Source organism: Babylonia areolata, chromosome 8, assembly GCF_041734735.1.
Source record: "Babylonia areolata isolate BAREFJ2019XMU chromosome 8, ASM4173473v1, whole genome shotgun sequence".
NCBI classification, from domain to species: domain Eukaryota; kingdom Metazoa; phylum Mollusca; class Gastropoda; order Neogastropoda; family Buccinidae; genus Babylonia; species Babylonia areolata.
In genome coordinates this window covers 9455310-9480309 of record NC_134883.1, presented here as the reverse complement: position 1 = coordinate 9480309, position 25000 = coordinate 9455310, and the positions used below count along the sequence as shown (strand labels likewise).

The 25000-nt window shown below is 45.2% G+C and overlaps 2 protein-coding genes across 4 annotated transcripts in view; one reads left to right on the top strand and one right to left on the bottom strand.

Moving 5' to 3' along the window:
• LOC143284519 (protein deacetylase HDAC6-like) overlaps positions 1–25000 on the top strand; it is a 302600-nt gene that overhangs the window by 78509 nt on the left and 199091 nt on the right. The gene's annotated exons all lie outside the window — the stretch shown is intronic.
• The window catches only part of LOC143284520 (G-protein coupled receptor moody-like), a 95028-nt gene continuing 81516 nt past the window's right edge, over positions 11489–25000 (bottom strand). For all 3 annotated transcript variants that reach the window (XM_076591230.1, XM_076591229.1, XM_076591228.1), the window contains exons 3-5: positions 20862–22209; positions 15768–16049; positions 11489–11945 (exon numbers count right to left, since the gene is read on the bottom strand). In XM_076591230.1, coding sequence (XP_076447345.1) covers positions 11564–11945; positions 15768–16049; positions 20862–21319 — 1122 coding nt within the window. In that variant the 5' untranslated portion in view covers positions 21320–22209 and the 3' untranslated portion in view covers positions 11489–11563. The remainder of the gene's footprint in view (positions 11946–15767; positions 16050–20861; positions 22210–25000) is intronic.

Below are 25000 nucleotides of genomic sequence, written 5' to 3'. Positions count from 1 at the left end.
CACATGTATATATATATATATATATATATAATTTTACACACACACACACACACACACACACGTATATATATATATGTGTGTGTGTATAAAATTATAATATATATATATATATATATATATATATATATATGCAGATAGCAGAGAGACAGACAGAGATTGAATGGAACACCAGAATTACCTTTAATTTGATGAGCGGTAAGTCAACGCCGTTACAAAATTGCTGCATGGTTATTGCGCTGGGGATGTGGTGGAGAGGCGAAAGAACTGAAATTGGGACGTATGATTTGGGGCATGGCTGGGGATGTGTGTGTTTGTGTGTGCGTGCGTACGTGCGTGCATGTGTGCGTGCGTGCGTGTCTGTATGTGTGTGTGTGTGTGAAGGAGAAGGGGAGAGAGAGAGAGAGAGAGAGAGGTTTTGGGGCTAATGGAGCTAGAACAAAGACCTCACACTTCGAGCACGTGAGCCTCGTCGGTGTAGTGTTTCACTGCTTATCCCCCACCCCCACCCCCCAACCCATCCCCATCCCCCCCTATCTCTGTGACTCATACCATACCAGGTGGCCCCCCCACTACCAATAAACATTGCCAGGTAGAAATAAAAATGGTTTATCGTTTTATTGCTCCATTTTAACTAGTAGTAGCTTGCGAGTGCGAGCAGTAGACCGCGAGTGCATCTTCTTCTGTTAGCTGCGAACCACTTGATTTTTTCGGGGTGGTCATGTTTTCGGTGATGGTGTATTGAGTTGTGTGATTTCGTTTTGTTTGCCGCCGTTGTATGTGTTTGCCACAAGAAGCCTGACATAAAGAAACCAGTGGTTTTGTCCTGATCGTGCTATGGAAGTGGTTCTTAATTTAGGTATGGTTGTAATTCTGGTTGTGGGTGTGTGTGGTGGATGGGGTCAATTTTTTTCTGAATACAATTGTTAAGTGTGTGTGTGTGTGTGTGTGTGTGTGTGTGTGTGTGTGTGTGCGCGGTTCGATTTCTGTGTGTAGTTTGTGCAGTATTTCAGACCAAAACCCCCTCCCTTACATACACGCAACCCCTCCATACACTTCAGGCTCGCGTTCGCACACACACACACACACACACACACACACACATGATATCAGTCAAATACCAACAGGTACGCACCCTCTCATGTCAGAACAATCACTGAGCGTTATTTCCGCCCTGACCTGCACAGCTCTTCTCTTCACGGAAGTCAAGGGTGCTTGTAGGCTCAAGTGGAAAAGACTGGGACCGCCTAGGAAGTGCCAGTGTCAGTGCCAGTCATTCCACTGAGGATCATAAATTAAGTGTCTTGGTCGCAAGGCTCTAAAGGAGAAAGGTGGCATAATGGTTAAGACACTTATCTGCCAGTTCAGTGTTCGTGAGGGGCTGGGTTCGATTTCCGCTCTCACCCCTTCTCACAAATTTGATCGGAAAATCTGACCCCCACCCCCCCCTCCCCCCAGCGTCAAGTCATTGGGTTGAGACGATAAACTGAGGTCCCGTGTGCAGCACGCACTTGGCGCACTGAAAAAGAATCCATGGCAAGAAAAGTGTTGTCCTGTGGCGACATTCTGTGAAAGACATCTGCTCTGACAAATACACAAATATAAGTTTTTGCTTGCGCTCAAGGCCTGACAAAGTTCATTGGACTATGCTGTTCGTCAGACATCAGCCTCAGCAGATGTGGTGTAGCGTACATGGAATTGTGTCCGAACGCAGTGACGCCTCTTCCTTGAGACACTGAAGCTGAAACTTGCTCGGACCTCGCTGACAAACACTGCAGGTGCCCGCACCACCCGAGCTATTCTTGACCCCAGGAGATGTAAAGGAAGAGAAGATTCGAATACTTATATGGTGCATATCCTCGGTCGGAGACTAAGATCTCAGTCTTGTCAACCATGACACGCTGCTGTTTAAAATTGATTTGCCCAAAAGTCTATGTGACACAATTCAGTTCAGTCAAGATGGTCACTTTGTCCTTGTTTTTTCTCTTCATGACGATGATTATGATATGGATACTTATATTTCGGCTGTCCTCGGTCGGAGACCAAGCTCAAAGCGCTTTACAAGTCGTTTGCACAGCAGGCTGCCGTGACAGCTGCCATTGGGCGCTCATCATTCGTTTCCTGTGTCATTCGATCAGGTTTCAGTCGCGCACACATACGCACTTATACAGACATGAGACATTTTACGTGTATGACCGTTTCTGTGTATTTACCCTGCAATGTAGACAGCCATACTCCGTTTTCTGGGGTGTGATTGCTGGGTATGTTCTTGTTTCCATGACGCACCATGGATTACAGGATCTTTAACGTGTGTGTTTGATCTTCTGCGTGCGTATACACGTACGCATGAAAAGGGTTCAGGCACTAGCAGGTCTGCACATCTGTTGACCTTGGAGAAATGAAAAAGTCTCCACCCTTTTACCCACCAGGCGCCGTTACCGAGATTCGAACCCTCGGTTATTGCGCACGTCAGGGGCCGTATTCAAGAGATCATCGTACATGCGGATAATCTGCCTGAGGCAAGGCAAACTGCCCGAGGGTGAGCAATAGCCGGTATCACGAACACAAGAGCGTACCTGCAGGTCGACAAACCCGAAGGCAATTTACCCTTACTATCTGCCAAGGGTGACAGCCCACGAAGCAGAGGTAAATATGGCGAATCCTTTTGTTGCGTTGATTTTGTTCAGGGAAAACAGGCGTTTCGCGGAGAGACCGTGTCTTGAATACAGCCCCTGATGGTTTGATATTCTTTGTTCGCTTGGCAGTCAAATTTGACATATTGAGACTGGCAGACGTAATTATATTCCATATGAATCACGTATGTAGCTGTGAAGGGAGAGCACTTGCAGACGATAAATGATAGAACGCCCGCCATTTGCAGATCGTCGAAATTAGTTCATTCCTGAGAAATAATTGAATCCGAACTCCGTTATTGCATTTTATTTGTGCAGTTAGCAGAAAAGCATTGAGGACAATGTGTCAGAATGCGAAAGTGGCCCCCACATTTGACAAGTTGCTGCCTCTCAACAGTGCTTTGCCACTGAAGCTTTTTTTTCTTTTTCTTTTTTTTTCCAGTTAAATTGTCACACTGTGATGCGGTGCAAAGTAAAAGAGCATGCGCAGAAGGGAACTCCCGGGATTTCTAATTATAGTCGATTGGTTTGCTGCCTGAGTGCACTTGGTGTGTCTTGAATACGAAGATAACTTTCAAGGTAAACTGTAACCGGGGGTCCCTGCCATGTCAAAGGTACCTTGCCTTCAGGCGAAATGATTTTTGTCTTGAATACGGCCCCAGGAAGGTGAGGAAGTTCAGCACAGTCCTGACAGGCGATGTCAGACCGAATCTCTTGTTCTTGTGGACCCGTCTTCGTCATCCCCTCTGGTCAGTGGACTTTTTCTTTTCTTTTTTTTTCCAAAATGTGTATTTGCACACGGCGTGAGTCTTTGTAAAAGTCTTTTGTTTCGGTTGCCTGCGTGTTTGTCGCTGTCTGTCTGTGTGTCTGTCTGTCTCTCTGTATATATATATATACTTACTGACCGGGTGACTCGCTGCCTCTCTGTCTTGTTTCGCTTGTTGGTGTGTGTGTGTGTGTGTGTGTGTGTGTGTGTGGTCGTTTGCTCTGTGAAAAAGTGTAATCTTTTATAATGATGAGAATGATACTCTTATTGGCATTTCACTGTACGTCTCTCGTCTCTCTCTCTCTCTCTCTCTCTCTCTCCCTTTCTTTCTCCTTGTGTGTCTGTGTGAGTGACTGAAAGAGACAGAAACCGAAAAACCGAGACAGAAAGAAATATACATGCGGACACACACACACACACACACACACACACACACACACACACACACACACACACATAATTATATATATAAATATATATATACGCACTCTCTCTCTCTCTCTCTCTCTCTCTCTCTCTCACTCACACACACACACACACACACACACACACACACTTCAACCAACAAGCGAAACAAGACAGAGAGGCAGCGAGTCACTCAGTCAGTAAGTCACCCCCACGATTACCAGAGGGTCTGATGTTCTCTGCCCCTCCCCCACCCCCTCTTATCACACGTACCCTCCCTCTCCTCGTTCCTATTATGGTTTGAGAGCGGACAGAAATCCGATGTGTCAGAGAATTTAATTGGTCCGATTTCTAGCGGTATGGCTTGTGGTTTCTCTCCCTCCACGATTAGTCTCGTGCACGTGTTCTTTGGAAGGTTTTTTTTTTTTTTTTTTTGGTTTGGTTCCTGAAAAACAACAACAGCGGCAATAACAACAAGCTGTTACAGTATGGTTGTAATACATTAAGATTTTAACTACTTTACTGTGGTTGTAAAAGGTTTTTTTAACTTTCATCTACTGTCGTGTTATTTTAACAGTTTTTATTATTTTTTGTACTATGGTGTGTGTAACAAATTTTTGATTTTAACTGTTTTAGTGTGGTTGTAACAGATCTGGATTTGAACTAATGTAGTGTGGTTGTAATGGAGTTTGATTGTAATAACTGTAGTTTGGTTGCAACAGCCATGTAGTATGATAGTTACATAGTTTGATTTTAGTATGGTTGTAGCATAGTTTTGATTTTTGCTACAAAGTGTGGTTGAAACAGATTTTAGTATTAACTACTGTAATGTGTTTGTAGCAGATTTAGTTGGCAACTGCTATAATGTTTAATAATGATTAGTGTCATTAAATATTGTAAGTGTTAGGATGGGGGGGAAAAAACCAATCACCGTTGTCGTATCGCGAAGAGAGACACAAGAAAGTCACGCAGTCCATTATTGTAGATGTCTTTATTACTTTTTGGCTTTGGAGGGAGCAGATCATTCCCATGTACCCAACAGTATATTCATTTGTCGCGTTCCAACGTTCCGTGGGTGGGAGGTAGGGAGAGGGGCAGAGAGAGAGAGGGGGGGGAGGGAAGGAGGAATGGCAGAGAGAGAGAGGGGGGGGGAGGGATGAAGGGAGGGCAGATAGAGGGGGGAGGAGGGAGGGGTAGAGAGAGAGAGGAGGGGAAGAGGAGGGAAAGAGAGAAAGAGAGGGACAGGGAGAGAAGTGAAGGAGGGAGGGACAGAGAGACAGAGAGAGGGGGGGGAAGGAGGGAGGGGTAGGGAGAGAGTGGGAAGGGGAGGAGCAGAGAGAGAGGGAGAGAAAGGGGACGGGGGGACGGAAGGGAGAAGGGGAACGAGGGAGGGGCAGAGAGCGAGAGAGAGAGAGAGAGATCGAAGGTGTGGGAACAGAGAGGGGGAGGAGCAGGAGGGAGGGAAGGAGGGAGGGACAGAAAGAGAGAGAGAGAGGGGTGGAGAGAGGGGTGGAGGGAAGAGGGGGGCACAGAGAGAGAGAGAGAGGAGGGAGATATAGAGAGAGAGGGGGGAAGAAGGGAGAGGCAGAGAGAGAGAGAGAGAGGGAGGGGCAGAGTGATGGAGGGGGGAGGGCAGAGAGAGGGATTGGGGTGGAGTGATGGTCAGAGAGAAAAAGGGGGTGTGGGGGGCCGGATAGGAAGGATAGGATACTGTCAGAGGGAGGAGGGGGGCGGTGAGAGAGAGAGGGTGAAAGAAATAGAGAGAGAGAGAGAGAGAGAGAGAGAGAGATTTACTCAGGTCATTGGCCGGTCCTGGGGAATCCTGAACTATAACGATATTGATCACAAACAGCAACGATTTCATTTGATGAACAATAACAAACATCAATGTACATCCAATACAGCAGATCATTGGTCCTCCACCACCGATAGAAGCACGGGTATGGATGGACATCACGACTCGTTTGGGTTTGTTGGTGGTGGTGTTGTTTTCTTTTTATAGCAGGGTAAAGATGAGAGACTTACCTGATGCACCTGGCTTCTCTTTGAAACGTTTGTGGGGTCTACGGAATGTGTGTGTGTGTGTGTGTGTGTGTGTGTATGTATGTGTGAACGTGGGTGCACGCGTGTGTGTGCGTGTGAGTGTGTGTGTGTGTATGTGTGTGAATATATTGATAATATGTGTGTGTATGTGGTGTGTTGGGCATGGGTATGTACGCTTGTCAGTTGAGGGTTGGGTCTGGGTGTCTGTAAGACTGTAAACTATTGCGTGTGCGTTTCGCACGTGTGTGTGTGTGTGTGTGTGTGTGTGTGTGTGTGTGTGTGTGTGTGTGTATGTGTTTGCATTATGTATACACGCGCGCGTTTGTGTGTGTGTGTTTGCGCGCGTGCACGCGTGTGTAACATTTGAAGGATGGATCATACACTTACGAACAACGACCGTATCGTCCGACTTTTACAAGGCAGACATCCTGAAAACATCACACGAGAACAGCAAGAACGGGTTCCATTGGAGAAGAAGGGGAGGGGGGGAATGTTATGGCCAACAACCACTAAGCGTTGTATGATTTGCCATGAATAGAACGAAACAAATTTCAGTCACGTTTTATATCACATTTATAGTATTCAACTCTTATCATTCGATGAAAAAGTTACAAGCGCTTTTGAATAGCCCCTTTTGAGAGAAATCGTGGGATTGCGAGAAATCGTGGTCGCTCCCCTCCCACTTTTTCTCTGAATTGCGAGAAATCGTGCGGGGCGCCCTTTATTCTTATCAAAAATATTTCCGATATCATCGGAGTTGGTTTTCTTGTCTTTTCCCAATGCAAATCTTAGAGAAAAATGAAAGAGAGAAAAAGGAGGGCGACAAAGATGATAATGACAGTTGCGTTAGTGAAGACATGAACAGCAATGACACTGAAACAGAACTGTTTATTGTATTTAAGATAAGATGGGTCACCGCAATGCCATCGACCTCAAATTCAAATTCGGAAATCAATAGCAAATAACGAAATTGAGGCAGTGTGTAGAATAGAATAGAATAGTAATAGAATAGAATAGAATGACTTCAACCGAATCTTTCCTGGGTGTTAGGAATGACATCAAAATGATTCAACTTTCTACATAAATGTGACAGCAAAAAAGGTGCTTCACAATGATTTACCCTCACGTAGGGCGCGTGAAAACTGGGCCAAGTAATTTTGATGTTTGTTGTGATGCAACCTTTTCTGTCACATTTATTTAGAATGTTTTTCATTTTATACTTGCTCATTGGTTCGTCTGTTTGTGTCAGCATCCTTTCGCATGCAAGATTACACTGAAAATAGATTCTCAGTTTCATAGAAGACACTTAAGACTTGAAAATATTTTTAAAACAGAATGAAATAAGACCAAAATCAACCAGCCAAGTAAATACACATAAAGAAACACACACACACACACACACACACACACACACACACACACACACACACACAAACGCGCGCGCGCGCACAAAGTTTAATTTGGAGCCCAATTGGCTCTCTTTCTTGTAATTCTACTGGTTGAGTCGTTAGTTTGTTATATTTCGTTTATATTCATTTTTATGCTTATTGAGGAGGGAGGAACAGGGAAAGTAGTGATGATTCAAGGCATGGATGGGTTGGAGGAGATGATGGATTTTCGTCTAAAATCACAAATGTGGATAGACGTTAAGCAAAAGAACGAACGAACACACACACACACACACACACACACACACACACACACACACACACACACATACACACACACATTCACTCACTCACTCACTCACTCACTCAATCACTGACATACACATACATTCACACGTTTTTTTAAAAACCAGTACTGTACCATCACCTTCATCGTCTACTGTTGACGTCTTCGCTAACACCACTGTCATTATCATGATCGTCGTTGTTGTTTCCCCCCTTTCTCGTTTCTTTTTCTCTCTCTCATTTTTCTCTTAGATTTGCTTTGGGAAAAGACCAGAAACCAACTCCGATGACAAAGGAAATATTTTGGATGAAAATAAAGGGGACTTTCCACGATTTTTCGCAGTTGAGAGGATACATGGGAGGGGAACGACGCGCCCCCCACGATTTCTTTCAAAGTGATAGCGTGAAATCGTGGGCTTACACCCCCTCCCCCCCAACCCCCCCCCCCCCCACACACACACACATCCCCCCAAAAAAACAACAAACAAACCCAACAACAACAACCAAGAAAAAGAAGGAAAAAAAAAAAACCCCAAAAAACAACACAAAAACCAACCCCCCGCCCCCCCCCCCACCCACACACACCCTCCCCCCAAAAAAACAAACAAACAAACAACAAAAAACACCAAAAAAACAAAAACAAAACCAAAAAAAAACCCCACCCTAACTAAAAATCAGTCATTATCACATTGAACCACTTCACAGTTCTTAGTCGGAGAAAAGTTGTCAACTCGTTTCTTCCTGACCGTTTTTACCACCCCGCTGACCTGTTTCACAAAACAAAAACAAACTTGTTTCTATATGTCCACAGGATTATGCTGTGACATAATAGTAGAATACTTAATCAATTAAAACACACTGCGATACCATGATAGTGACATTATTCATTCATGTATTTATTCAAGACATACAGGCAAGTAAGCGAACTAGGAACTAGTACTGAAACAGATGTCTCTGTGCGATCACACAGTGAAGAACAACTTCGATCATGATTTGATCAAGTGAAAGGCCTTCATTCTTGATCGGACCGGTTTAGATAATTTTACTCACGACAGCCTTGAAATGGGCGATGACGATGATGATAACGATGATGATGATGATGACGATGGTGATGATTTGAGACAATTGTATCACATCTGAACGTACCACTGATGGCCTTCGCAGTCGGCCTGGCTATAAGCAAACGTGAATCCGAATGTTTCTCCCGAGAGTAAATTAAGGCAAACCGTCCATCATGCATTCATTCGACTAATTCATCATTCGGTCAATCAATTAATTAATCAATAAAACTTTTAAAAAATGCATTTAGTCTATCACTAACTCACTCACTCAAGTAATCAATAGTCAGCCAGTTCTGTAGAGATTTTGCACTTACCTGAAATTACAATCCGCATATTACTATCGCATCATAGTCATGAAAAGATCTTGGATATGAATGAATGAATGAACGAACGAACTAAACATCGAGCGAAGAAATGAACGAACAAATAACTGAATGGATGCATACAGGAATGAATGCAAGAGAGACTGAACGAATGAAAAAACAAGAGAGGCAAGGCCTTCAAGACTCACTTGTGATACATTTTTAAAAAAATCGAAGTTTTTTTAATGTATTGAGTATAATTTCAAAATGTAATGTTTAAGATGAGAAAGATCAGTTTGAATTAAGTCCCCTAGCATTAATTACAGAGTAATTTCCCTTTTTTACTATCTGCACCAAAACGTTTGCAAAATAAATAAAACTTCCATGCTGAGCAAAAGAAGTCCCTGTTTGAACAAAAAATGATAATAATGACTGCTCTTGTTGTTGGGTCAGAATATGGTCAGAATATCAGATCAAAGTGCCAAGTTTAGAGAATACAAAAATTTTAAATATAACAGTAAATGCAGTTTGCATATAATTAGGCTTCTTTTTTTTCTTTTCTTTTTTTTTGTGCCCATCCCAGAGGTGCAATATTGTTTTAAACAAGATGACTGGAAAGAACTGAATTTTTCCTATTTTTATGCCTAATTTGGTGTCAACTGACAAAGTATTTGCAGAGAAAATGTCAATATTAAAGTTTACCACACACACACACACACACACACACACACACACACGCAGACAGCCGAACACCGGGTTAAAACATAGACTCACTTTGTTTACACAAGTGAGTCAAAAAGTGACCGAAAGCAAGAATGGTTCCTAGGTTGTTGACAGCAACGGATAAACTGTTTCAAAGTTCGAATAGCAGCATTCCAGCGTTCTAACCGGAGAGAACAATCGTGTGAACAACTATACACAACGTGTTTCATGGCCTGGCCTGGAACTACCAATTCACTATGTAGTCAACATCACATGGAAATATGGCTGGGTCGTTCTCCGTGTTTGATGGTAGGAGTTACACCAAGGAACAATTATGTGCGTCCATGTTCCGTCTGTGTTTTCAGAACAAAGGAATATGGTTCAACTCTAAAACGGAGGGGGGCGGGGGAGTGTGATTGAGCGATTTGGACATGTTTTTTATTGAGGATGGATAGTGTTGTGTAGCTGTGCCTTGATCGATTCACGCCACAGTCTTTCCTTTGGTGAATTGAAACAATTGAGTCGTGACTGAGTTATGTGAACACGTCTCGTAAGTACGATTGTATAGACATGTTCTTGTCTACACCCACGTCTTTTTCTTTGTTTCTTTTCTTTTTTTTTTCTTCTTGTGGCCGTGGACGTATATCAAGGCGCTTTCCTTCCACATGAATACTTAGTTCAAGGACAAAACTCAGAATTCAGCCACGGGATAAAAATTAAACGTAGACAACATGGCGAGCAATGCTCTTTTACGGAGTGTTGCTTAGTATCACGCGGAAACAATCCATATAATATGTACATCGATGAAGACGACTTATCTGTCAATGGGCCGATAGTAGTAGCGTCAACTGAAGCAGTGCTGTATACTTTCATGAACATGAAAAAATCATTTACAACAGTAACACTGCTTTGATGTTGGTTTCGAACATCTATTCTCAAAAGAGAAATCCTAACAATCATTTAAAAAACAAAGAAAGGTCAAAGGATATGCTTTTTCTGGGACCCGATTCGGCCGGAGTTTTTCTCACATGTCCACGTGTCATGGCATTGCAGGCAGAGTTTGTTCTGTTCAGATTGAAACAGAAACTTGGGCGGTATATGTTTTTTCCTCTTCTTTTCTGCCATTTTCGTATGTGGGCCCTGTACTGTAGACTCAAGGAGTCATATCTCTTTTGTGTGTGTGTGTGTGGCTTTGACTGATACAGATTCAGAGAGGTTACAACTTCAGTGGTGAAAGAACCTCATTTGTCAGCGGTCTCGTGATGGCATCGATGGGGAGAGTCTGCATTCTCCCGTGTTAGAAAAGTAGTACGGCCATAGGCAGCAGAAGCTCGCTTTATTTATTTGTTTATTCATTTATTTATTTTGTGTGCTCCTTTGGTGGGGGTGATTCTCGTTCGCTGTTCCTTGAATAATCTGATAGTTGTATTATCTGATATGCTCTCTGTGTTCTGCTATCGTATAGACACCGCGTGAAATTGTCCGGTAGTTGTGTAGTGACCGCATGGACAAGGTCAGAACTTTTTAGTTCACGTGTAAAAAAACACACCCCAAAACCAACCAACAACAGACGGTCACCATTTTGGTCAGCGCTGCTCTCAGACATCGCCGAAGACATGTTGAGGATTTCAGACCTCGCAGATATAATCAATCAGATCAGCGTAAACTCATGGACAGACGAGCATGTCAGCTGTTCTGCCGACCCCACACGTCCACCTTTTTTGTGTGTTTTGTTGTTGTTGTTGTTGTTCCCTGTCATCGAGGAAAACCACTGTCATCGAAAGCAGCTGACTCAGCAACACGCATCCACCACCACCACCACCACCACCAGTCACCATCTCCACCCCCGCCACCCACACTCCCCCGTTCAGTTTCAGTTCTAGTTTCAAGGACATGTGGACTGGTCCATTACACACGACACCACAACTGATGACCCCCCACCCTCGAAACACCCCCTTCCCTTCCCACCCCCATCATCGCATCACGACCTCTGCGAGGCCTGCTGCTTGCCGCCGCGCAGGCTACCGGGCACGGAGACGCCGCCACTGGCCGCCCCGCCGACGGTGGAACCGCCCCTGCAGAAGAGGCAGCAGACGAGCTGCTTGTAGGCCTGCAGGAAGTTGCTGTCCATGAGAGTGTAGATGACGGGGTTGAGGCAGTAGAGGAGCCAGGCGGCGCAGGGGCACCAGATGTGGGCCAGGGGGCGGGTCTGGCGCGGGTCGGCCACGTTGACGATGAAGTAGGGCGTGGTGCCCACGAAGAAGCCCAGGAAGATGAGCAGCATCATGGCCGTCAGGCGCAGCGAGCCGCGCTGCCCCTTCTTCTTGCTGTACACGCTGCCGCGCAGAGCCCGCTTGCGTGACCTGCATGGGTTTGGGTTCAACAGTAATGGTAATGATAAGACCACCACCACCACCACCACCACACTAATGATAATAATATTGATGATGCTGATGATTGTGATACGACTACGTATATTGTTTGTAATGAAGGATATTTTTTAAATTCTGTTTTCGGAACCTGTGTGTTATGGCGATCATGTTACATGAAACGGGAAAAAAGGACAAAGCATGCCCCTCCTCCCCCTCCAACACACACACACACACACACACACACACCCTCTCTACGTTTATCAGCTTTACTGATATTTTAAATTAGTTACAGTTTCTTTACAGGAAGAGGAAGAAAGCAGAAATGGGAGAGCAGGTAAAAGAAAAAGTCACAGAGCAGAGTACGTATCCGTTGTTCAGGCGTAATCAGGACACGACAGCGGAGATTTCAGATGTGAGGTTCAAGCGGATCTGATGGATCTAGTGTCTACCTCTCGTCTAGACAGTGTCAGCAGTTATTGCACGGTGCAGCCAGTCAAACGGTAGGAGGCTGATGTACTGGACATAACGGCTGGGTGGCTAGGAAGAGATGATGGCTTGATTTGATAGCGTGTGGGCTGATGGCATCGGGACCTGCCCTCGTTGCACGAGGAGAAGGGGGGAGGGGGTGTCTGTCATGTAATGAAGGGAGGTGCGGTCGAATTCCAGTCTTGTCTTTTCGGGGTTTTTTTTTCCGGTCGTTTGTGTGCGTTTCCCTATTGATCAGTTCCGTTTCTGGTGAGTCAAACCATGCCAGTATTGCCTGTCTCTGACTCTCTTCCTTTCCCCGCTCTTTCTCTCTCTCTCCCTAATGTACATGAACATTAACACAAAATTTTGAACGCTTCTTTTCAAAAAGCCTGAATTATGACTCTTCTAAAGTCATATTTGAATAAAATGAGAAATAAGGATGAAGATGAAGAACGTTTGAATTCAGTCACAGTTACTTTCCATGTGTATCCCCCAAAGATGACCCTTTTACCTGCTTTACAGTTCTTCCCAGAATACAAAAGATCGACCCTTCTACCTGCTTTACAGTTCTTTCCAAAGTACAAACAAGAATAGAAATATATGATGATTGCTTAGGGATGCGGGAGGGAGAAGGGAGGGTGTGCAGATGAGGAGGTGAGAGAGAGAAAGAGAGAGAGAGAAAAAAAGGTTTTTGTGCAGAATGCTCGCTCTTGAGATGCATTCAAGAAGGAACAGTTACCACAGCGAGGATTTCGGTGAGGCGAAAGTGGGTTTGGTAGATTAAAGGGTTCAGGGGGTGAAAGTCGTAAGAACCGCGTACATATATACCTCGTCTAGACATTGTCTTCAATCATTGTACAGTCTTGGCGACTAAATACTGCGAGTCAGAGCTACAGTAGGTAGTAATGTTAGCCGGAGAAGAGATGACGGCTTTGCACGGGGGTTTGATGAGCCCACGTGGTATGTTTTATGGCACGGTTACTGTTTTGTCCAAGGACGGAGACACGTCGAATTCCCATTCTTGTTGTCTGGGGATTTTGTTCGCTCGTGTGCGTTTCGTTATTGATCATTTTTAAAAGTTTGTTGAGAGTCTTTATAGCTCATCTGTCCCTCTGTCGCCTTGTCTACATATCTCTCTTACATGCTGGGACATTTATAGAGTGTTTTTTATTCGTGGAAATCAAGAATGATGATTCTTTTATAATTGACAGTTCATCTTCTGCCCTGTCCCTTGGCAGCACAATATTTTTCATTTTCTTCGCATTTTTTCCAATTCAGATGTCCTTGTATTTCTGGTATTTCACTTCATTGTGAGGTGACCACTGCTCTTGTTTTCCGTTTTCTTGTATGGCTTTGAGTTTTATTGCCATATTCCAATAGCTTTTAGTGTGTGTGTGTGTGTGTGTGTGTTCGTCAACCAAAAGATGGCATAAAATCTAAGTAAACACGTAATTATGATCTGCAGCGCAGGGACACGACACAAGTCAGGCTGAAGTTGTATCTGTCATGACAATGGATACATGATACCATTTCGTATCTGTCATGACAATGGATAGATGATATCATTTCGTATCTGTTATGACAATGGATAGATGATATCATTTCGTATCTGTCATGACAATGGATAGATGATATCATTTCGTATCTGTTATGACAATGGATAGATGATATCATTTCGTATCTGTTATGACAATGGATAGATGATATCATTTCGTATCTGTTATGACAATGGATAGATGATATCATTTCGTATCTGTCATGACAGTGGATAGATGATATCATTTCGTATCTGTTATGACAATAAATAGATATCATTTTGTCCATGTTCTATCTAATATGAATTCATTACCCCCTACCCCTACCCCCGTTCCCGCTTTTGGAATCTGTATGTGACAGTCATGTTGAAATAAACCGGGAAACAAGGACAGGGACGTGCCAGTGTCTTCCCCCTCCACGCTTACTACGTTTGATGAAGTTTAGATGAGCTACTGTTATGACAGCAGCGCAGCTCCCTCCCCCTCCACACCCCACCATGCAAATGACAATTTACACGGATAGCAGTTGTTCAGGGATCGGGGACAGGAAGAAAGAGTTCAGTTCACTTTCTCATGGAGGGTCACTGTGTTCGGACAAATCCATATATTCTACACCACATCTTCTAAAGCAGATGACTGACCAGCAGCGTAACCTTACGAAGAAAGAAAGAGCCAGAGCACAGTGGAAAGAAATGTCTTTGGGGACAGTGCTTGCTTCTTCAGGTGTAATCAGGAGAGTAAATTACACTGTGAATATTTCAGTCACACAACATCAGTGGATCTGGTTGATCAAAGTATCCAGGGCACGATATATCGAGCTGTCAGCTAGTTGTTGCTCTTCTTTTTTTGTGTACACGTGGAATCTTCTTGTTTTCGGAGCAAAGATTTTTTAAACTGAGTATCTAGGGGTAGAAATCATTAAAAAAAAACCCCGTGTATATCGTCAGGACATTGTCTACCATTAATGCACGGTCTAGACGGACAAATTCCGAGAGGCTGAGCCGCTGGAGGTAATGGTGAGACAGCCTGAGAGATGATGGTTCAATGGCGTGTAGGCTGATGAAGCCGGATGGTGCGTTTATTGCGTTGGTTGTGTCTTGCGTCTGATGAGGAGACACCCTTGAAGTTGGCTTTTTTTTTCTTTCTTTCTTTCATTATTTTTTCTTCTTCTTTTTTTTTGGGGGGGTGGGGGTGGGGGGAGTGGACTTGTTTCGCGATTGATCAGATAAGCTTTCGGTGTCTCGGGTCGTGTCTATGTATTGGGCTTTATCTCACTCTCACTTTCTATCCTTTTCCCTCTGTCTGTCTGTCTCTCTCTCCATCAGTCAAAAACTGGAAAGCGTTCGTGGAATTCACGCGCACACGCTCACACACTCTCACACATAGAGGCACATACATTCAAAACATATATATACGGGTATGCGAAACACACACACACACACACGCACACGCGCGCGCGCGCATTCTCTCTCTCTCTCTCTCTCTCTCTCTCTCTCTCTCTCAGCGAACCGCCCCCAGCCACCACCCGTCCTCCCCACCCCACACACCCTGCCCCTTCCCCTCCTCCGTCTGTCCCGCCCCAAATCCCCTACAACCTCACCCCACATGCATACCAACCACCTACAACCCCCCAAAAAACAAACCAAAACCAAAACAAACAAAAAACCCCACCAAAAACAAATAACAACAAAAAGAACCTTCCTCCCTTCCCTTCCTTCCCTCCCTTCCTTCCCTTCCTCCCTTCCCTTCCCTTCCTCTCCTTTCCCCTCCCGCACCTTCCCTTCCCCTCCACTTCCCTCCCCCACCTCACCTGTACACCACGCAGCCGATGCGGGCGTAGCAGACGGAGATGAAGACGCAGGGGATGACGAAGCCGATGGTGACGCAGGTGATCTTGTGCGACTTGTCCGGGTGGGCCGAGGTGAAGGTGCACTGCAGGATGAGCGACTCGAAGCCGTAGGAGCCCCAGCCCACCAGCATGGGCGCCAGCGAGAAGAGCAGGGCGAAGGTCCAGCAGAAGAGGATGATGGGGAAGAAGATCTTGCTCTGCGACCACTGCGGGTAGGACTGCGGGTAGACCACGTGCAGGAACCTGTGTAGGGTGTGTGGGTGGGGGTGTATGTGTTGGTTTGAGGGTGTGTTGGGTTGGGGGTTGGGGGGGGTGAGTGAGTGAGGAGCAGGGGTGGTTGGGGAAAGGGTGGGGTGCGGGGGGGTGGTGGATGTGTGAGAGAAAGAAAGAGAGAAGAGAACACACACACACACACACACACACACACACACACACACACACACACACACACACACACACACATGGTGAGTTCAGTGGCAAACAAGAAAAAAAAAAAAAAAAAAAAAAGATGTGGGAGACTTGGAAACTACTGAGAGGTAGGAAATGAGATAGGAATGTGAGAGGTGAAGAATGAGACAGGAAAGTGAAATGTGAAGAAATAAGGCATGAAAGTGGGGTACGGGGAAAATGATCCAGGAAAGTAAGTGAGAGATGGGAAATGAGACCGGAAAGTGAGACGGGAACGTGAGTGATTAGAAATCAGACAGGAAAGGGAGAGGCGCAGATATCAATAATCAATCAATCAATCAACCAATCGCTTTACAGGAAGGGAGAGGCGCGGAAATGAGACAGGAAAGGGAGAGCAAAGGGAGAAGCGCGGAAATGAGACAGGAAAGGGAGAGGCGCGGAAATGAGACAGGAAAGGGAGAGGCGCGGAAATGAGACAGGGAAGGGAGAGGAAAGGGAGAGGCGCGGAAATGAGACAGGAGAGGGAGAGGAAAAGGAGAAGCGCGGAAATGAGACAGGGAAGGGAGAGGAAAGGGAGAGGCGCGGAAATGAGACAGGGAAGGGAGAGGGAAGGGAAGAGGCGCGGAAATGAGACAGGGAAGGGAGAGGAAAGGGAGAGGCGCGGAAACGAGACAGGGAAGGAGACAGGGAAGGGGAGAGGCGCGGAAACGAGACAGGGAAGGGAGAGGCGCGGAAACGAGACAGGAAAGGGAGAGGCGCGGAAACGAGACAGGAAAGGGAGAGGCGTGGAAACACGAGGTTAGAAACGAGAGGTCGGAAATGAAGAGGCGGGAAAGGGGCCAGTGATAACTGATGGGCTGAACAATGTCAGAAAGCGGAGACATAGGGCCATGACTGCGTGTACGGGAGACAGTGGTCAAAAGGGAATCAGGATGGCATTCCAGACGTGAGTGTAACTGGAGGCGATACCAGGGAACTGAACCAACTTCAAGGGAACGGAAATGAACCTTGAGTGAAAGATAAACTCCGCCTTGAACCTGCAAGAGAAGACAGACTTAACCTTTAAGATGAAGGAAACAAAGAGAAGTCAGGCTTAACTTTGAATCTTGACGCTGAATCTTGAAGAGGAAACAAAATCAACTTGAAGAGGAAACAAAATCAACTTGAAGAGGAAACAAACCCAGCCTTGAAGAGGAGGCAAAGTCAACACTGAAGAGGAATCAAACCCAGCCTTGAAGAGGAGGCAAAGTCAACACTGAAGAGGAATCAAACTCAGCCTTGAAGAGGAGGCAAAGTCAACACTGAAGAGGAATCAAACCCAGCCTTGAAGAGGAGGCAAAGTCAACACTGAAGAGGATACAAACCCAGCCTTGAAGAGGAGGCAAAGTCAACACTGAAGAGGATACAAACCCAGCCTTGAAGAGGAGGCAAAGTCAACACTGAAGAGGAATCAAACCCAGCCTTGAAGAGGAGGCAAAGTCAACACTGAAGAGGAATCAAACCCAGCCTTGAAGAGGAGGCAAAGTCAACACTGAAGAGGAATCAAACCCAGCCTTGAAGAGGAGGCAAAGTCAACACTGAAGAGGAATCAAACTCAGCCTTGAAGAGGAGGCAAAGTCAACACTGAAGAGGAAACAAACCCAGCCTTGAAGAGGAGGGAAAGTCAACACTGAAGAGGAATCAGACCCAGCCTTGAAGAGGAGGCAAAGTCAACACTGAAGAGGAATCAAACTCAGCCTTGAAGAGGAGGCAAAGTCAACACTGAAGAGGAAACAAACTCAGCCTTGAAGAGGAAGCAAACTCAGCCTTGAAGAGGAACTAACCTTGAAGACGAAACAAACTCAAAGGAAACACTCAGCCTTGAAGAGGAATCAAACTCATCTTTGAAGTGGAAACAACCCCAACCTTGAAGAGGAGAGTTTAACTCAACCTCGAAGAGGAAACAAACTCAACCCATGTTTGCTCAGAATTTCCCAAATTCTATGAAATGAATCAGCGAAGACTTTGGCAGGCAAATCATTAACGCAAGACAAACCTAACGCTGCAAAGATCGCTGTTCGTGCCACCTTGCCCTGGTTTGAATAGACGAAAGATAGTGTGGAAACAAAGACAACACACAAACATCGTAGCGTGGAAACGAAGCGACGACAGCAAACAACGCCCCATTCCGTTCATTTTCATGTGATGACGGGTGATTGCAGAATAAATGAATGATTAAAAAATACTAATAATAACACTGAGGGTAACAGAGTAAGTGGGAGATTAATGAATTTTGTTTACTGAGGTTAACAAAGTGGGAGATTACAGAATGAATTTTTTTTTTTTTACTGAGGGTTAACAGAGTAAGTGGGAGATTACTGAATGAATTTTGTTTACTGAGGTTCACAAAGTGGGAGATTACAGAATGAATTTTATTTACTGAGGGTAACAGAGTAAGTGGGAGATTACTGAATGAATTTTGTTTACTGGGGTTCACAAAGTGGGAGATTACGGAATGGATTTTATTTACTGAGGGTAACAGAGTAAGTGGGAGATTACAGAATGAATGAATGAATGAATGAATGTTTATTTACTGAGGGTAATACAGTAAGTGAGAGATTTCAGAATGAATGTTTATTTACTGAAGGTAACAGAGTAAGTGGGGGATTACAGAATGAATGAATGAACTTTATTTACTGAGGGTAAAAGAGTAAGTGGGAGATTACAGAATGAATGAATTCTTATTAGGATAACAGAATAAATGTCCAGTGATTTTTTTCTTCAATCATCTTCGAAAAAACGGGGAAAAAAAAGATCAAGAAATAAAAGAATTCCAACAAACTAGGACAGTAACGAAACGAGGCGAAACGCCAAGCACCAAGACCATTAAACAAAAACATGTCGACTTGAAAGACAGGAATTTAACAAAGCCGCTTGATGGATTGAAATTCTCAAGTGTGAAATGATTTTTTGTAAGCAGAACCCCCCCCCCCACCCCCACCCCCCAAAAAAACAATTAAAAAAAACAATGATGAAACCGTTGAGCAAAAATATGAGGAGAGAGGCAGAAGAAGAGGACTTAACGGAAGATTAGTGTCGAGGAGAGGAGCAGATGCAAGATGAAATCTCAAGAGGAAACTGTGGAGGCAAGGCACGAAGCGACAACGTGAGATGACAATCCTAAAGGAGAAATTGATGGGAGAAGAGACAGCGTTATGGAACATCGGGAGAACATGTGATTGCGAATAAATGAGACGTAATCGGAACAGCTCAACAACAATGACACCAGCAACAACACACACACACCCACCCATTTCTCTCTCTCTCTCTCTCTCTCTCTCTCTCTCTCTCTCTCTCAAATATATGCCTCTCACTCTCACATGACACATTTACATACGCTCGCACAGAAGGATGAAGAGACGGGCAGACAGACGGACGGACGGACGGACGGACGGACACACACACACACACACACACACACACACACACACACACACACACACACACACACACACACACAGAGAAGGAGAGAGAATTTTCGACTGATGGACAGGGACAAAGAGATCGCAGGGTTCACTAGGATATACTAGCATACATTAGCCACTGTCATTATATCGACATAGGTGCGATATTAATTCAGGTGATTAGAGTGTACCACTCTTGTGTCTGTTTCACTGCATGGTTCCATAAGGGGCGATTGTGTGTGTGTGTGTGTGTGTGTGTGTGTGTGTGTGTTAATCATAATTGCAACAGCAGGATGTAAATCAGTATGCCCGATAATCGCAGAACAGACTGAAAAACATTCGGTCTAAAAAGCTTTTTTTTTTTCTTCAGAAATAGCAGCAAACTTTCTTCTTTTTTTTCTTTTTCTTCTTCTTTTCTTTTCCATTCTCTCTCCCTCTACCTAACTGCCCCCCCCCCACACACACACACTCTGTGTCTGTGTGTTTCTCTGTCTGTGTACGTCTCTATCCTTACCTCACCTTCTTTCTCTAATTCTCCATCTTCTTCCCTCCCTTCTTCCATCCCCCGTCTTCTCTTCTCTTTTCGTCAATTCTCTTTTTTTTTTTTCTCTTTCCCCTGTTAGAATTATGGAAGCTTTGAAATTTTGGGGAGTGGTGAAAGAAAAGATTTTTATGCGCGTCCTGTCAGAAGAAATAGGTTTTCTTTTTCTTCTTCTTTTGTTGTTGTTGTTGAGGTTTTTGTTTCCAGATCCCGACCTGAGGCCGCACCGATCTCTTCATTAAACCGATGATACTGAAATTCGCACACACACACACACACACACACACACACACACACACAGAGCAGACACAGCAGACACACGAGCACATGCAAACACCTGTCCACATGCCCTCCATCCCTTCCGTCTCACACATACACATACAATGACATATATATAGAGAGAGTGAGAGAGTGAAAGCCGGAGAGTGAGAGACAGAGACAGACAGAGAGGCAGGCAGGCAGGCAAGCAAGCAGAAACAGAGAGACATGAATATTGAGCAACTCCCCCACCCCACCCCCCCAACCCCCGAAAAAAACAACAACATAAAAACAAACAATAAAACAAAGAAAAGTCACCAAACAATCAAACCACACGCACACACTCAGTACACCCCTCCCATTCCCCCCCCTGCCCCCCTACCCTCAACCCCTTTCTTCACAGACCTGTAGAAGGCGATGGCGGAGAGGAGGCACATGTTGACGCCGATGAGCCAGATGCGGACGGCGGCCTCCCCGACACACACCTGGTCTGGCAGCACCCACTGGCGGTGGTGGTAAGCCGCGGCCTGCAGGGGCAGCACCAGGCAGCAGTACAGCACGCAGGCGAAGCTGAGGTTGCCGATGAGGATGCTGTTGAGGTTGCTCCGGAGGCTGGACGTCAGGATGGCCAGCACCGTCAGCCCGTTGCCCAGGAACCCTCCCAGAGCCAGCACCACCGTGACGGCTTCCACGGCGGTGAACACCCCGTCCGGGTAGCAGTCCAGCCCTTGGCAGGACGTCCCTGGTGGCGATGATGATGCGTTGGTGTTGGCGTTGGTGTTGGCATTGAGGTCCACCATCCTGCCCCCTGCCATTGCTGGGATGAGGGCGGAGTGGTTGTTGTTGCTGTAGTCGTACTTCATGGTTGTTGGTGGTAATCGACGACCGTCTGACTTGGGAGCGAGTGAATTGTTTTTTGGTTGGTTTTTTTTTGGGTTTTTTTAGATTCTTTTCTTTTCTTTTCTTTCTTTTAAAAAAAATGTCTCTCTCTCTCACTCTCCCTCTTGTCCCTTATTCGTGTACTTCATAGCTGTGGGTATCTGATGTCCGACCTGAGCAACAGAAGGGTTAATGGTGGTTTGCAGCTATTTCTTTATTTCTTTTCTTTTCTTTACTTCTCTTCCTTCCTTTCTTTCTTTCTTTCTCCCTCACTGTTGTCCCTTATTCGTATTGTTCATGGCTTTGATATCTTACCATCCGGCAGCACATGAAGTTTTTTTTTTTTTTTTTTTTTTTTGTGGTCTGATTGCTGTTAACGTTTATGGTGGGGGGTAGGTGACTACGGCAACAGAAGTGCTTCTGTTTGTGTTAAGGTTTGGTTCTGAACGTCTTTCGTTTTGGGACCGAGAAACTGATTTCTTTAAAACGATCTTCGCTTGCGCAGAAAGGAATTGACTCGGTTGAGATGTCGTGAAGATGGTGTATTGATACTGAGTAAATTTTCTTAGGAATTGTATTCAGCAGTAAGTAAAATACTCTTTGAATGCCACTCTTTGTGAAGAGGCATAAAGTTGAGAAACACGCACCCACAAACAGGTTTATTTTCAGCACGTCTCTTGCGTACCGAGTGTTTTCCTCATTCTTTCACACCGAACTTGGTCAAAGTCTGTCCTGGAATTGGGATTTTTCATGTCCACGTTGTGAGTTTGACTTGTTAACGTTGGCTGGTCAGCTTGGATGGCATCTCTCGGTTGAAAACAGGTCGACTTGTTGTCTTTACTCCCCATTTGTTGAACGGATTTTTTTTTTGTTCCTGCAACACAGTTAACATCCAGAACGATTATTCGTTGTCTTGTAAAAAAAAATATTTGGGGTGTGTTTTAGGATTAGAGTTAAAATTTGAACATCACTTGTACCATAAAGACGCTAACGGGAAGAGAGCTAAGAGTAAGGTAAAAGACAGTCAACAACAACTGAGACACTTCAAAATAGCTATTCCACCACCTCCATTCAAAATAGCTATTTCACCACCTCCATTCTATGAACCATAAAACGAATACCAAACGGTAGATAGGTGGTGATCATTCCAAGGGAAAAAAGCCAAAGTCTACATCGTTTCTCTCTCTCTCTCTCTCTCTCTCTCTCTCTCTCTCTCTCTCTCTGTCTCCCCCCTCTCTGTATATATATATATATATATATATATATATATATATATATATGGAGAGAGAGAGAGAGAGAGAGAGAGAGAGAGAGAGATCTCGTTGACTTTATCTAGATTAGGATCCCACGAGATCACATGAATGCGATAACACGAACTGATGGAGCAGGGGCACAGAAGCATGTCACACACTTCACACACTCCATCATGTTCTAGTGTGATTTGATAGAGATAGAGAGGGGAGAGGGAGGGGTGGAGGGGGGTGGGGGGCAGCTTTGGAGCGTGGCACGCGCGTTGCACCCACCTGAGAGCACGGCACTTTGCGAGCAGCTCTCGTTTACAAAGATGCAACGTTTTCAGCGTTTACCAACAGCAGCAGTGACCAAAGGCCGAGTTGATGAAATTTTCAACCGTGATAGTATAGTGGGTTCCTGACTAAACGGAAAATCCTCGGACTGCCTGGTACAAAAAGGAATGTGGTGTGCATGTATGGTGCGCGCGGAGCGAAAAGAGGCAGGTTGCTTCGGAAGTGCTCAGAAGCAGCACGTGCAATGCGCTGCTTTAATTCTCCGGGTTCTTAGAAGACTGCTGTGTTTACAGAGGTACGGGGGGGAAAGGATGGTCTGTGTTAGGGCATCTGGCTCTGACTACTGCTTTTATCTGGTGGATGTTTGTCTATCAAACTACTACTACTACTTTTCTCTCCCCCCCCCCTCTCTCTCTCTCTCTCTCCACTCGTCCAATAAACCCTCTCCACCGACCTTTTATCTGATGTACCAGCCAAATCTTTGCAACAAAATTAATTAGGTTTGTTGTGTTGTTATTTCTAAAAAAAAAAAAAAAAAAAAAATCACACGCACACCACGATTTCCATCCCTCTCTCCCTCCCCCCCCCCCCTTCTCCACTCTCCTTCCATTCCGCCATGAAACCAGATCTGCCTCCCCTTGTTCAAACATGGCCACCTCGGGTTTTCTTATTAAAGACTTGGCCTCGCTGTTTCCAAGTCAACAACAAAACACACAAGACCTCTGCTACGTTCATATGAGTTTGAATTTCAGGAGTCTATTAGGCACCCTGACTTTTCGTCCTTAGTGTGGCACGGGCCAGCCATTCTCAGGTCTTCTTCTCCACTCTCTGGTCCGTGAGAGTGGGTAGAGAGTGGAGGTCCAGGTATTGTGGGTAGTGTTCTGTGAAAACGGGAGACCCCGGTCTACATGTTCATCAGCTGACTTCCCTGTCCTCTCCGGTCGTGAGATGGGGATATTGGCTTCGTCGGGCGGGGATCACCTCCACTGGCGGAACATCGGCGGATATTGGCAGTCTTCGGAAAAGAGATCACTCAGCGCTATCGTGTTTCCGTGCTAATGGATAATTGAGCTGCTGAAACACCGAGACGCCTTTGCTGTCTTAGAAAGTCGATGAGTTGAACAGCAACAACGTTGTGATGAGAGAAAGAGTGAGAAGGGTAGGGAGGGGTTGGGGATATGGGAGAGAGAGAGAGAGAGAGAGAAGGGTGTGTGTGTGGGGGCGTGGGGGATGGGGGGTGGGGGGGTAAACCAGCGACGTTGTTCTGCGTCGTGGACGGTCTTCAACAATTTTGTTGCCATGGAAAGATCGCCACATTGAAAACATTTCCTTTTAGTCTCGAAAGCCATGACACTGATGTGCATTTTCTTCCCTCCTGAATTCAACAGCACTCCGTCAAGCACAAATGATCCCTTGCGAAACATCTCACAGAATCACATGCTTGAAAGTCTTTTATTTCCGTCCCTTCCCTCCCCCAATGCCTCCCCCCCCCCTTCCAAATAATAAGTTCCAGACAGCATGATAAAAACAGTCGATCAGATGGATGAAATTGCAGGCCACCCAAAATGTCCTAAAAACACCAAAAACTCCAGAGATGGAGAGGAAGAAGGTGTGGGCGGCAGGACACTTTCCATGTCCGTAAACGGTTCGTCAGTCATTGTCGGTATTATGACCATCATTATCGTCCACATCCTTGTTCATTACGCCGAAAACGGAGACGGTGGGGAAGCTTTGTCGTGTCCAGCAGTGGGGATGTTCATCATCCCGTGTTAGTGCCACGCCACACAAACGCACAGACGGCTACGAAGCCCTACGGCCTCACCTGTCAGGGGAAACGGATGGGAAAGAGCTGAAGTGGGTTTCTTACAAGCTATAATTATTATATTAGGCGAAGTTCTCTCGAGACACGATGAGAAGGTGCGTTTCTCCTGTTTTTTTTCCACATCGCGGCAAGATGCGTTTCTCCTTCTGTTTTTTTTTTCCACATCGCGGCAAGAGTGGCGAAGTTTTCGTTTATTAGTCCATGCTAGGCAGCCTTCAGAGCAACTTTGCCGCGAGGTGAAGATAAAATCTACTTCCCAACTCGCGTCCGTTTCCTTGCCGCTCGCTCTCTTGCCACTACTGGCACGCTAGTGTGCT